The 14,728-nt window shown below is 34.7% G+C and overlaps 1 protein-coding gene across 1 annotated transcript; it reads right to left on the bottom strand.

The window, feature by feature from the left end:
• Nucleotides 1-323: 323 nt before the first annotated feature.
• On the bottom strand, nt 324-1,022 carry LOC141719476 (uncharacterized). Its single transcript, XM_074521860.1, has one exon. The coding sequence runs from the start codon at nt 1,020-1,022 to the stop codon at nt 324-326; it is 699 nt and encodes a 232-aa protein (XP_074377961.1).
• Between the last annotated feature and the right edge of the window lie 13,706 nt (nt 1,023-14,728).

Genomic DNA, 14,728 nt, shown 5'->3' with positions numbered 1-14,728 from the left:
AATAAGGAATTTAATTTCGTCTTTTAGTTGTTGGTACTCATCAGTGTCGTGACCAACATCCTTATGAAATCGGCAATATTTGCTTTTATCTAGCTTGGCAGGATCAGTCTTCAGGGGTTTTGGCCATCAAAAATCTCTATCTCGCTCGATTTCCATCAAGATCTGACTTCTAGGTGCATTCAGTCTAGCATACTCGATAAACTTTTATCCAGGTCCCCCTTTCTTGGGTGGTGAATCAGCTTCTTTTCCAACCCTAGGATACTTATCTCTTGCACTGTATTCTTCGTCTGTCTTCTGCTTCTTACCACCAGTGGGCTCCTTGTTCACACTGTTTTCTTTATACTTTCTTCAACATGGATATACTTTCCTGCACTACTTTGGAGCTGCAACATATTTTTTGGTGGCCGTTGGGCAAATGACATTTTGAAGAACTCATCCTTGATTCCTTGCTGCAGAGCTATCATAGATACCTTATCATCAAGATTGGGGACTTTCAAGGCATTCTTTGTGAATTGATTCAAGTTGTCTCTAAGAGATTTTTTTGCCCCTAGGAGTATACTCATAAGAGAAGCAGAGCTTTTTTCATGCACATTCCTGCTGATGAACTGCTTGATGTAAGCTTGGCTTAAATCTCTAAATGATCCAATTGAGTTTGGTGGAAAACGACTATACCACCTTTGAGCCATGCCTGATAGGGTTTGAGGGAAAGTTCGATATTTGATCATATCATTCACGGGCTTAGAGAAGGTCCTGATATGATTAGCTGGATCCCCCATTCCATCATAACCCTTTATTGTTGGCATCTTAAACTTCCTAGTGATATGGGTGTTCATGATTTCTGCCGTGAAAGGCGGGGTTGGATCGTCTGGGTCTCCGAGAGGGAGCAACTCAAATGGGTTTCCCCGAAGGACATCTATTAATTTTCTCCCACGAGTTTCCTCCAAATCAATGATTTGGGTAGTTCCCATAGGTCCTCTAGCTCGGTTGGCCCTTGTTGGCTGTGTATCCTGACATTTTTCCATATTCCTCCTTAGATTTAGGATTTTTGCCTCATGAGCACGAATCCTTTCTTCGAATGTCTGGGATGCCACTCCTCGAACTTCTTGAATTTCGGGTTGCCTACTCCCAACGGGCTCAAGGCGCCTACCTCTAACGGGCTCTTTATCCCTTCATCTCCTCCTATGATGGGCATCTTTATCAGTTGACTCTCCACTCTCCTCAGTTATATAGGGTCCTGATACATCTCTTTCAGTATTGATTAATTGCAGACTTCTAAGGTAATTAGAGTCGTCCCAAGGCTGTGATCGAGGTGGTAGGGGTAGCCTACTCCCTCCAGCCTCCGCGTAGACTGGCATCCCATAAGTGGGATTTATGGGCATGTGATGCATTATGGTTGACATCTCGAAGCCCGCGGATTGAGTCCTAAAGGAGCATTCAGTTTCAAAATTTGAGGATTCACCCCTAAGGCTAGGGGTGGCTGAGATTCAGATCGGGGAATCAAAGGATCTGTATTCCTTGGGAGTAAGTTGTGTGAAACTCAATGGTAAATGAAATTGTTTGGGTAGTCCCAACCGGTGTTCCTTCAGGAAAATTATTTCTGCTTCGTTTGAGTACCATGATTGTTATTGTCTTCTCATAGACGACGCCAAATGTTATGGGTAAAAAATTAGGGTGTATTTAATGCTAGGGTTCGTGAGCTGCAAGATTCTATTTGACTGATCTCGTGCTTCGTGACTCAATCAGCGTTCACAAGATGCCTACGTACCTTGCTTTATGCCAATGACTAAGCCAAAAAACGTAGTTCTGAATTGTGGGGTGATGCCCCTTATATAGGCATATGATGCCTTAAATTGAATTAGGGTTAGGAGTCTTGGTGGGCAAGTCTCAGATTTAGAATAGACTTTGGAGTGCTAGAATGTAAGGATTTGCTTCCTTATAAGACTGTGTGGCTTGAGAAATACTCTTTTGGGAGTTTGATTTGATTGGAACTTGTTTTTATCAACCACTGTTTGGGCTGATTTATGATTAAACGATTAAATAATAAATCCTTGGTTTGTGGGTCCTTTGAGCCCAATTAATGACATATTATAATTACTGGGTCTTAATAGCCGAGTTTCGTCTTTGAACCGAATCGAGCCTAATTAATGTGCTCATTTATTACGCAATCAGGATTATTTTTATCTCCTGTCAACTACAAAATTAAACAAATTCCTAATCAAAACTACAAATAAGACAAATTTTACATAACTCTCTAAATTTTAGATAAACCCTCGTGAAAATACTGCATAACCCTAGATGTTGAATAAAATAATTGAATTCAATTATTAAAATAACTCATTATTTTAATATCAAATTACGAAATTAGGCGAATTCTACGTAATCATAGATAACTGTATATTAGTTCTCAGAATTGTTAGGCTAATGGTTCTACTACCAACATGTTATTTATAAAATAATGATTTATATTATGGACACTACTTTAGGGTTCGGTGATCTATCTATTTAAAGGTTCTATATAGTCCCATTCTAGATGCCTTCGTGTGGTTTCTGTTTACCTGAACTCAAATCCAACAGTATAGCTAACATACGCAACTATGACTTGGCATAGTACCAGTACATCAAAAACACATGAGTGGTAGTGGGGATCAGTGATCACATAGTGGTTTTTGCCTTTTGGACATATTACAAATTACTGTGCAAACAATGATATAATATATTATATTATGATGCATAACTTATTAAATGGCAAGGGTTAGCCTCTGAAATGCTGAAACTTGGTGATTGGTTGTAGGCTTGCTGGTATAGGCGACATAAATCTACTCATGTTCTTTAATGCTTCTGGTTATATATCTTCCTTGCGATTATATATAATTTGCTTGTATAACCAAAACAATCGTGGAATTACTTACTCCTGTATTCCTGATCAATTGTTATCAGTTCTGAGCTAGTATCTGGCACGTGTTTTAAGATAAATATAAAGTATAGAGGTATAGTTCTAAAAAAATTTTAAATTTTTTTTCTTTTTCTGAATAAAAATAGAATGTTTATATTTTTATTCAGAAAGTAAAAATTTAAAAGAAAATTATAGAACTATATTTTATATTCATCTTAAAATACGTTTTTGACACTCTTTTAAAAACGATTACAATTAGGAGGAACGGACGGAGTATATAATCAAGAGAAAAGGTTGCATGATTTGTATTGTAGGCTCACACAAAGAAAACTGGGCGCTGGATGTGTGTCAACACAATATTTCTTAACCTGCAGAATGCAGCAGCAACAGAACTTGAAATGCATGGACAACAACTTTTATCACTTAATAATAATTGTAATTTTAATAAATAAAAAATATTATTGGTTTTAAAACCAAAATCACATTAATAGACACTTAACCGTAAATACTTAAAATCAAAACACTGATTTCATTTTTTAAACCGCACCCATTGACATTTTAATTTCGATTATGGTTTAATATTAAAATTGCACAATAGTTGTTGGATTATTGTTAATCTAAACATAACTATTTATTTGCTTTCCTTGTTTCAGAATAAATTAACGTATCTTTTGTGATCATTGCAGGAGATGATTTATAGGTAATTACTTATGTTTAGGAATGAATAAGTTGACAGGAGTAAAACTAGGAAGACATCCTAATTTGCAGGCCTGTAGTTTAGCTGGTGTACCTTATTTATACTCATGTAATCTCTTTGAATCATAATCAATCAAGTTTTCCATATTAGCAAATCAAACAAACTTGTTCAGTTTCTTATTCTATTCTAACAATAGTGTCCTAACTGCATTTACTCTTGAAAAAAGTATTTTTATATTTTAATATTGTTAATCTATGTAAAAGTTTATAGATCAAATACAACTATTTTGTGGTTGGGATTGTATGCTACCAAGCACAAATCATGATATTGGAGGTGGCTTCACTGGAATTATGATTCTGTAAATTTCGGCCAAAGAAAATGAGGGCGAAAGATCTTTGCTTAATGAGTATTAGATGATGGAATCATCAAAGATTTGACCTCACTAAAAGTTTATGTTAGACTTGGATATACTCGCAGCAGCATACTTACAGCTGTCGATAAATTATTCGGTAACGTGATAATTTCAAAACTAAGCGATTATGCATATTTTCTCTGCAAATCTTAAAATTGACTAGTCCCTATCTAGCTGCAATAATTAAAGTACATCTTACTGAATTGAGATTATAAGAATGCTTGGATTAATTTAAATTTTGTAGGAAAACACAAAACAGACAATACTAACTTAGGCTGTGCATATCCACCCCGGATTCTTCCATCATATCCTGTCTCAAAAAGTAGTGATGAAATGGCCCTGCGGTTTGTGATTTTGATATCCACAAGATACTAAAACAAAATGTTTGACAAGATCCACTACCAACTCATTTGATCTTTAGTTTATTTGTTTTTTTTATCCATACCATCTTGAACCAACCATCATTTCCATATATAGAAAGAACTGGTTACCCTTTTTTGCAATTACGAGTGAATCATTTTTCTTTCTTTACCTAAGGCTGGAAAATTAGATGGACATGCATTAGGTAAGCCAATCAGGCGAATCAATTTGAAAAGAATTTGGCAAAAATATAAATCATAGCTTTTATTTAATTTAGTTGACATACGAGTTACGAGTACTCCACAATTCTAAATTTCTGAGAGTCGGGTTGTAATTTTGGCACACGTAATTTTGGCACACCCCAATGACGGCCGATAAATGAGTCGAGTTTAATCGGATTCGACTCAAGTTGACGCAACACAGAAGTATAAGCGCCTTGAATCTACAAGGTTTCTTGATTCCACAGTGATAAAAATTAACCTCAAAAGTTTGTCTTCCATTCATTACAATGTCGTTATATATTACTAATAATGCTCGGTGAACAAGATATAAATCTCTTCCAACTATTTTTTTGACAAAATGTTTTTTATAAATTGTATCAACCAAAATTACAACTTAATTTCAATAGGAACAAAACTCCCATCGAAAAAAACACAGTCAGGATTAAACAAATAAACGAGCTAAGCAAATAGTCGCTTATGTTTTCAGACTGTTTAACATCATGAATCTCACGATTCTTTGAATGAAAAAAGATTAAAATAGCTTCCTGATCGATCATACATGCACCAATCCTGGAACTAGTAATATCACAAATGACCTTCACATACGCACCACCTGTAGCCCAATGTTCAGAAGCACCCAAGCTATCTACATGCCAAAAACCAGCTATAGACAAGCCGGGGGTGAAAGATCTCAAAAGATGAACACATTTTAGTTGTGAAAAGTAAGCTCTTGTAATAATCGGCACCAACCCAAATTTAATGCACGAAAAACAGATCTCCCACAAAACCACATAAATCATTTTCAAAGTAGCCAGATTAACCCAAGCATAACTAAGCAAAAACATAACAAACACTCCAAAAGGAGAGACAGATACACACTCCAAGATGAGAGACACACAAATACCCAAAAAAATTGGATTTTATTGAAAAGAAATCAACGAGAATAAAAAAATGAAGGGATTGGGGCTTTCCACTGGAGAAAACCTGTAGAAGCCCCTCGATTTACTTGAAAATTGACAAACCCTAGGAGAGGGGACAGAGTTAAATATAAATGACTAAATTATAATTGACCAAATTATAGGCTCCATCAACTCTTCCAATAAATAAAAATATATATTGGTAAATCTCAGTGCTCCTCAAGTTGGAGCGTGTAGATTTCGAACACCCAATTTGCTTGCTAAACAAAAATTTAAATTGCGACTCTCCGAGAATTTTTGTAAATATGTCTGCTAGTTGTACCTTAGCAGAGACATAGGAAGGGGCTATAGTCTCTTTTGTGATCGTATATGGCGCAAAATAATAATTGACCTCAATGTGTTTAGGTCATTCATGAAAAATTGGATTATGTGCAATATGTATCGCAGTTTAATCTCATACCTTTATCATATTTTACACCTAAATCTCCAAGTAACTATTTTAGCCGTTTTAACTCGCATGTAATTGCATCCATCGAACGATACTCTGCCTCCACGGAGGAACGAGTTATCGTGGGTTGTTTCATGGTTTTCTAAGACACAAATACCCAAGTAACACAAACCATCCACTTAAAGACCTACGAGTAAGTGGACAACTCACCCAATTAGAATCACACCATCCCTCCAAGCTTAAGCCATTATTTGATTGTGATAGTATCCCTCGGTCATGATTCTTTTTCAAGTATCTTAATACCCTCACAGCTGCCTCCCAATGTTCTTCTCTTAGTTAATACATAAACTGAGAGAGAATATGCATTGAATATGCTAAATCAGATCGTGTGACACTCAAATATATAAGCCTCCCAATTAGACGCCTATACTGCTCCACATCTTTAAGTAGTTTTCTATCAGCCAAAGTTAGCTTATGGTGTTGTTCCATCAGAAATTCTGATGATTTAGCCCCAACACACATGTTTCCGAGATGATATCTAACGTGTACTTTCATTAACACATTAAAAATCCCCTGCGTGCTACGAGCTATTTCAATTCTGAGAAAATACCTCAATAGGCCCAAATCTTCCATCTTAAAACATATTCCCAGATAATGCTTAAACACATTCAAGGAACTTTATCATTTGTTGCAATAATCATGTCATCAACGTATATAAGAATATTAATCTGAATACTCCCTCTTGGTTCTTGGTGTACTTCCCAATTTTTAATTGCCATTATAGCTAAAAAAGTTAGGACCGTCACCATTTTGGCTACCGGAGCAAAAATCTCGTTGTAGTCTATTCCTTCAACTGATGATTACCTAGAATTACCAATCTTGCTTTCAGCCTCTTTAGATTCCCTTGTTCATCATAATTGATAGTATACACCCACTTACTCCCGATGTGTGTTGTAGAGGTAGAGCAGTCATTTAACAATCCCACAAGGAAATTTTTAATTTTCTTCACATCAACCAGATGTTTCAATGAACCTGTTACATGGTGGGTCACTCCTGTATTAATAATCTAAAAAACTCATCGTTTAAGCGATCACGAGGCTTTGTAAGATTTAGAAGGTCTAACAAATTCTGTCATTGTGTTGGTGTAATGCTTGCAAAGCCCGAAGCTTTTGAAGTGCTTGGTTGTGCTTGTGACATATTTGTATATGTAGACGGGCCATCGACGGTTTTGTTGGCGTGAAAAGAAGATTCTTTCTTCCAAGTGCCTGAATTATTAGTTAATACTCTACCACGCCCTCTTCCTGATGATGTGCTACCACATCCTCCACCATGACTTGATGTCCCTCATTCACGCCCAGTCCTTCGACCACTTTGTGGTCTGTCTTGTTGTATCATACCTACAAATATTTAAATTAGATAGATGGTGTTAGTGTAGGTGCCCTAGAGGCAATACATTATTCTTTTAAATCTTTATGTCAGTTGATCATTCAATAAATGTATTTATTATGACCTTAATTACTGCGATATTTTGTTAGCATAATAAATGTCCTTAGAATCATGATACAAATTGTATAGTTTAAGTACATGACTTGAACTTGAGATTATATAATATATCATATTCTTAAAGGTCCCTAGTCGAGTATTATTATATAGGACAATAATAATACATAAATAGACTAGTATGTTATTTGACAAGATAACCACATCTCATTGGTTATAAGTTTGGGGATACTAAAGTCAATACATAGGTACATGTGAGAGTACATGGTACTGGACAGACCCACAGTGAGATTCTTCATGTTTAATAAAGTCATAAGAAAGACTCACAGTGATAATGGTGTAACGATCCTTTGACTTGAAATCATTATATTTCTATACGAGGATTAATATACTTTGACTACATTTAAAGTTACTTTTAATCGGGTGATGATAAAAGTGGACATCGGGTATATCATGAGTCGTATGAGAAATATGAATGATAGATAAAGGATTTAACCCTCTTATAATTAGGAGAGATATTATTGGCCTCTTGATTGAGTGAGATTATAAAAGCATGGCCATGCTCAAATAATGATTTGTCTTGATAATCTACTCATGGATCAAGTAAACCCGGATTAAATGTTGAAGAGGATGACTAAATACATGCCTCGAGTTTAATCTATAATATGTATGGTTAAAGGGATTATATTACACGAAAAACATTAATCACGAAAGGTTTTATCTAATCACGATTTAATTATTGTTTAATTGGGTAACAATGATGTATTACTAGATACCGCTCATTGTTTATAATTTTATTAGAGAATAAAATTATTGCCAATTAAATAATAGCCTATAGGGTCGCACAAATAGAGCACTTAATGGAATAGTTAATTTAAATTATGGATTTAAATTAATTGATGATTATTTGAATTTTATTATAATTAAGTAAGACTTAATTGAGATAATATAAATTCAAATTAAAAGGAATGTTTTTGCCCATAATAATTAAGTATGACTTAGTTATTAATTAAATAATAGAAATTCGTTTTTATTATTTAATCCAATACCTACTAGGGTTGGGCTTTGTTGTTATGGGCCTTTTTAATCAGCCATTATAAATACATAATGATAGGTTAAAGAGGCTTGTACGTTTTTGAGAAAACCCTAGCAGCAAAGAGAGGCAGAGGCAATTCAGATCGTCAAGAAGGAGGCTAGTACATCCATTCCGTAGTCAAGTTCGTGAGACGTTCTTGAAGGTGCTCGTGTGGATACCATAGAGGTGTTTCTCCGAGAGGTAGACACAAAGCGTGATAGCTAGGATCTCCGTTGAGTTCGTGAAAGTTAAGCTCTTGAAATGTATGATTCGTTATCTCCATAATCTGCCCATAATTATACATGGATCCTGTTTTGGGTTTCGAATTTTTGTTTTATTTACGTTTATCCGCTGCGTTTTATACCTTCGGAACCCAACAGATGGATATGGACCGAAAAAAATTATTTAGGAGTTCTGGGTGAGTATCGAACAAGTTCTCTTTTTCTTATTATTCGAGTAACTTTTTCAGTGGAGATTATCGCTATATATGGGCTTCTTACACTCTTTCACTCCTAAAACTTAACTGCCCAATTAAGTATAATTCAATGTCATAAAGTGAATATTTGTAACTCACAAATATAATTGACTCACAATAAATGTTATAAATTATAACTTCATAAACATCTATATATCTATTATATATAATACAACAAGAGGGGGGTTTGACGAGCAATTTAATTAATATGACGATTATACCCCTACATTAATATCTATTAATATTTATTTCACCTCATCATTCATTTATTAAAAATTATCGATTACTGTATAATTAATATGTGCATACATAAATACATAATACATATATATATGCATACATATAATAAATATATACAGTTGTGCAAGACATGCATGTACATAACAAGACCAAGTCATATTGACAAACCTAAGGATAAGTTGTATGGTAATCTAAATTTATATTTTATAATTGTAGTCTTGAATCTCTAAAAATGTTAAGTAGATTAGACTGAAGAATTTTTCTATGAACAACCTTCAAGCTTAAGAATAAACTCTGGAAGGAGATTAAATACTGATTATGCCTCAAAGAGAAGTGTATTAGCTTGGATTTGAATAATACCATTCTAGAAAAAATATTCTAAGTCAGATATCGACAAGTCACAGATCAATGGATATCAAGAAGTCTGTCGAGAAGTCCAAAATGGCCTATCGAGAAGTCACATGAGATATCAATAAGTCAACATGCATGTAGAGATCTCAGATATCGACAAATCAAAATATCTATGTAGAGAACTGGAGATATCGACAAGACATTTCTTCATGTAGAGATATAAAGATATCGACAAGTCAAAATCCTCATGTAGAGAACTCAAGATGTCGACAAGTCAAAAAGCCTATTTCGAGATTTGGAGATGTCGATAAGCTATTCTACATATCGAGAACTAGAGACTTCGATAAGTCATTTATATATGTCGAAAACTCGAGATATCGACAGGTCATTTTACTTATCGATATGTCACTTCTCTACAAAACAAAAGGAGACCTCGACAACATATCCCAAAATTCAAAATATAGAAAAGTTCAAGATTCAAGATTATCAGTCAATAAACAATTTATTCACTGAATTGGAAAGACTACAAAATTAGCTTGAAGAATACAAGATCAAGGGCCAAGATTCATCGTACAAATGATGGTCACAGACCTACAAGATTCTGCACAAATTTGCTAATACTAGAAAAGGAAATAGACAAGATAGCTTTAAAATCTGTGTTAGTATATATTAGTGCAAGTTTTGTAAACCCATGTTGTTGATCTATAAAGCATACACGGGTCCTTAGTTTAGATATAACAAAAAAGATCTAGAAAAATCTTGTATTCTCTCTCAAGATTTATAGCTGAGTTCTTATTTCTAAGAACATAGATTTTTAGCAAAATAAATTTGATTAATACAATCAAGTGAGTTTTTGATATCTTTCTTGTGTGTTTACTGTAAATAATTTAACTCTACAATTTTATATTTGCTTTGTTCAATTTAAGCCAAATACTTTCAAAAGAGAAATAAAATTCAAAGAAACAGATCCACCCACTTGTGTTATATTTCATTGCACTCAATATCTAACAAGTGGTTACAGAGCAAAATATGAATAAAAATAGATAAAGAGCTTGGAAGAATGAGTGCTCAGAAAATAAGCAGTATCAAGATACCTGTCTTTGACAAGAGCAACTACACACTATGAAAGAAGAAAATGGTGTTGTTCATGAAGATGGCCAATCCAATGTACATTGAGATTCTCATATATGGACCCTTCATCGCTATGGAAAGGGTTCCTAAATCTACAGATGGAGACATAGTCATACCTACACATTTAAGCAGAATGACTTTGAAAGTCTTGTATGGTATTTTGAAAACCTATAAGCTTGAGATGTTATAGAGGAAGTCATTGAAAGCCAGTCAGGGGCATGTTATTGATGGATCATGTTCCTTGGTAGCCAATGGCAACAAAAAATTTGAAGATGAACTAGAAGCTCAAACTCCAGTTGTTCATGCTTTTGAGCAGAAAAATAATGAACCACAAAAGTAAGTCATACTAGAGCTGGAAGAGGATGAATTTTACACCCTTGATTAACTGGATGAGATGGACCAGTCAGTGGCTTATCTTGCAAGGAAATTCTCTAACATCAGGATTAAGAAGCCAAAATACTTCAAGAACAAGGGTCAGACATCCAACAACAGAAATTAAAAAGAAAAAACTTAGTTCAACTCAGCTAACAAAAGTGGCTACAAGTTAGGGTCTGTTGACAGATCAAAGATAAGGTGCTATAACTATGATGAATTAGGTCACTTTCCCATTGAGTGTAGAAATCTAAAGAAAGTGAAGAAATAGATAAAGCTTGTCTGGAATTGGAATCAAAGTATGAAGCAATCTTGAGAAAGCAACATGGAAAGGCTTATATTACAGAGGGAAAAAGTTAGGATGATACAGATGATGAGGATGATTGTAAAGAATATGGAAATTATGTTTTCATGGCTCTAGAGCAAGGAGAATCATCCGCATCCAAATCAGAGATACCTATTCTAACCACAATTGATTTAAATGCCATTCAATATAAAGAAACTATTGAGAAAATGAGTGTAGAGATGTTTCATATCCACACAAGCATGATGGAAGCTACTGAGGAAGTGAGTAGGCTGTCAAAAATTAACAAGAAGCTTGAGATTGAGAAACAGGAGCTAGAACTGTAGCTTGTTGGTCTTGAGACAATCAACCAAGAAAATGAGTACCTCAAGAACAAGATTAAGTGTGCTGGAAAAGTAGAGGTGGCGTTGAGAGAAAGAATTAAGAAAAATGATTTGATGCTCAAGTCATTCAAGAATGCATCTCAGTTGATTGGTCAGTATCACGAGCAAAAAAACCTTGTGCTACCATAGCTATTAGTTTGGACTATGAGGCCTTATACTCTCACAAGAAAGTTGAAGCCAACAACGGAAAAGAAATTGAGAACCAAGATGTCCCCGTGATACTGAAGAGAGTAAATGCACCTTTGTTTAAAGCTTGTGAAGTAAATTTCAGTGAAGTGAGTTGGAAATCAAGCAAGAAATTGCAGATGAAGACAAAGTAAAGAAAGATGCAGAATTCACTCCCCTCGCCAACTGTGAGAAGAAGCTTGTAGTGATTCAAGTTACTAAGACACCAACAAAGGAGATCAAGACTGAAAATACTGGGAAAAAGAAAAAGAACAAAAATTGAAAAATAGGTGTAAACAAGAGTAATAATTATGCCTATAATGTAGATGCTCCAAGAAAGCAATGTTAGAAATATGGCTCAATAAATCACCTAACTTACCTTTGTAAAAAGGCTGTTAGTGAACCAAAATTTGGAACATGGCTGAAGATCCTTATTCTTTCTATGATAAGTTTGATTGTATTCCTTGCAATATGAAGGTTATGAAAAGCTCCCATAAATTAAGAAAAGATCTCAAGGAACTCAATCTTGGATCTGCAATTAAGAAACTTACTAATGATCAAACTATGAATGTTGTTCTTTTATAATGTTCAAATTCCACTTCTGCAACTTCTGTGAAAAAGAAGAAAGTACCCAACACTGCTTGGGTAGCTAAACACACTTAATTCTCATTGTGTGCAGGGAAAGAATAATAAATTCATATGGATCATTGATAGTGGATGTTCCGGGCATATGACAGGTGATAGAACTCTGCTATCACAGTGTGAGGAGATGGTTGTCCCATTGTTGACTTTTAGAGACAACTACAAAGGATTCACAATGGGTGATTTTTGCTAATATTGTCATTGATGATGTAGCACTAGTTGCTGGTCTTGAAGTGAATCTTCTCAGTTTCATCTAGTTTACAAATAAAGGTTTCAAGGTAATATTTGACTAAGAAGATTGTTCAATCACTAGCACAAAAACTGGTGAAGTTGCTTTGAAAGGAGTAAGGAAAGGTAGTTTATTTATTGCAGACTTAAATTCAACAAACAAGGATGAAATATGTTGCTTCTACACCAATAAATCTATTGAGCAAAGCAAACCGTGTCATAAGAAACTCTCTCACCTGAATTATAAAGCAATCAACACCTTGATGAAAAAGGAATTAGTGTGAGACATGCAAACTCTGGAATTTGCTCAAGATGAAATTTGTGAGGCTTGTCCAAAAGCCAAAATGAAGAAGTCCAGTCACAAGAGAAAGTATGTAAAGTCAATAAGTGCTCCATTGAAGCCTATTTACATGGACATGTTTGGACCAATTAATGTCTTACCTATATCCAAAAAGAAATATGCATTGGTGTTGGTGGATGAGTACTCAAGATACACTTGGGTGGAATTTATGCATTCAAATGAGGAAATTTTACACATAATCATTGAACATATAAAGAAAGTTGAGAAACAGGTCGAGGTACAAATTGTTTTAAAAGATTGAGAAGTAATAATGGCACAAAATTCAGGAATACAGCTTTAAGTGAATTTTGCAAAGACAAGGGCATTGTTTAAGAGTTCTCAGCTGTAAGAATACCTCAGTAAAATGGTGTGGTTGAAAGGAAGAATATGACTCTAGTTGAGGCTGCAAGAACAATGTTGCAAGATGCCAATTTGCCAACAAGTTTTTTGGGAAGAAGTTGTTAACACTGCATGCTATACTCAAAACATATACCTAATCAACAAAACCCTTGGGAAGTCACCCTCCTTAATTTTGTCAAAAAAAGCCTACTGTGAAGCATCTACATGTGTTTGGAAGCAAATGCTTTGTGCTGAAAGACAACTCTGAATATGTTAGAAAATTTGACTCTAAATTATTTGAAGCTATTTTTCTGGCATATACATTGAAAAGAACTTCCTACAGAGTTCATGCGTTAGAGAAAAAGAAATTTATGAAAAGCACATATGTGACCTTTGATGATGACAACTGTCCAGGCTTGGAGTGTCTTGATGAAAATGAAGCTGAAGCTTTAAATATTGAAAATTTTAATATTGACGGTTATTCTGAAGATGAAGATAAGATCAACACAGATAACAGGATGGAGGAAGAATCAAATGAACTAATGAATTGTGAAAATGGAAATTCATCTTATGAAATAAGTACACCTTAATTTGAAGGCACAAACTCACGGGGAGAAAGAGATGATAGTTTGAAAGTCATGCCAACAATAAAGAAAGTGCAGACAACTGTAATCAACAAGATCACACCATAACATGGGATATAAGTCACACAAGAGAAGCTATAATTGTTGATCCCAATGTTAGAGTAAGGACTATAGGTGCCACTGCAAATGAATGTTTGCACGTATGCTTTTTTTATCTAATTAAGCCTAAGAAAATCGAGAAAGCTCTACTTGATCCTCACTGGATAACTGCTATGCAGTAAGAGCTAAATCAATTTGAAAGAAATAAAGTTTGGGAATTGGTCATGCACCAAAGAACAGAAGCATCATTGGCACCAAATGGGTGTATAGGAACAAAATGGATGAAAATGGAATTGTGACAAGAAACAAAGCAAGACTGGTTGCCAAAGGCTACTCAAAAGAAGAAGGAATTGACTATGATGAAACTTTTACTCCAGTTGCAAGACTTGAAGTAATAAGAATCTTTCTTGCATTTGATGTACACTCTAATTTTAAGGTGTATCAAATGGATGTGAAATGTACATTCCTTAATAGTGAATTGAAAGAAGAAGTCTATGTGCAACAGCCACCTGGCTTTGAAGATCCAAAATTTCCAGGCTTTGTTTATAAACT

This window comes from Apium graveolens, chromosome 4, assembly GCF_009905375.1.
Source record: "Apium graveolens cultivar Ventura chromosome 4, ASM990537v1, whole genome shotgun sequence".
NCBI classification, from domain to species: domain Eukaryota; kingdom Viridiplantae; phylum Streptophyta; class Magnoliopsida; order Apiales; family Apiaceae; genus Apium; species Apium graveolens.
This window is presented reverse-complemented; position numbering and strand designations above follow the sequence as displayed.

Bases quoted from the DNA above. Each gene is read 5' to 3' on its own strand.
- LOC141719476 (XM_074521860.1), bottom strand. From the start codon at position 1,022: ATGGAAAAATGTCAGGATACACAGCCAACAAGGGCCAACCGAGCTAGA.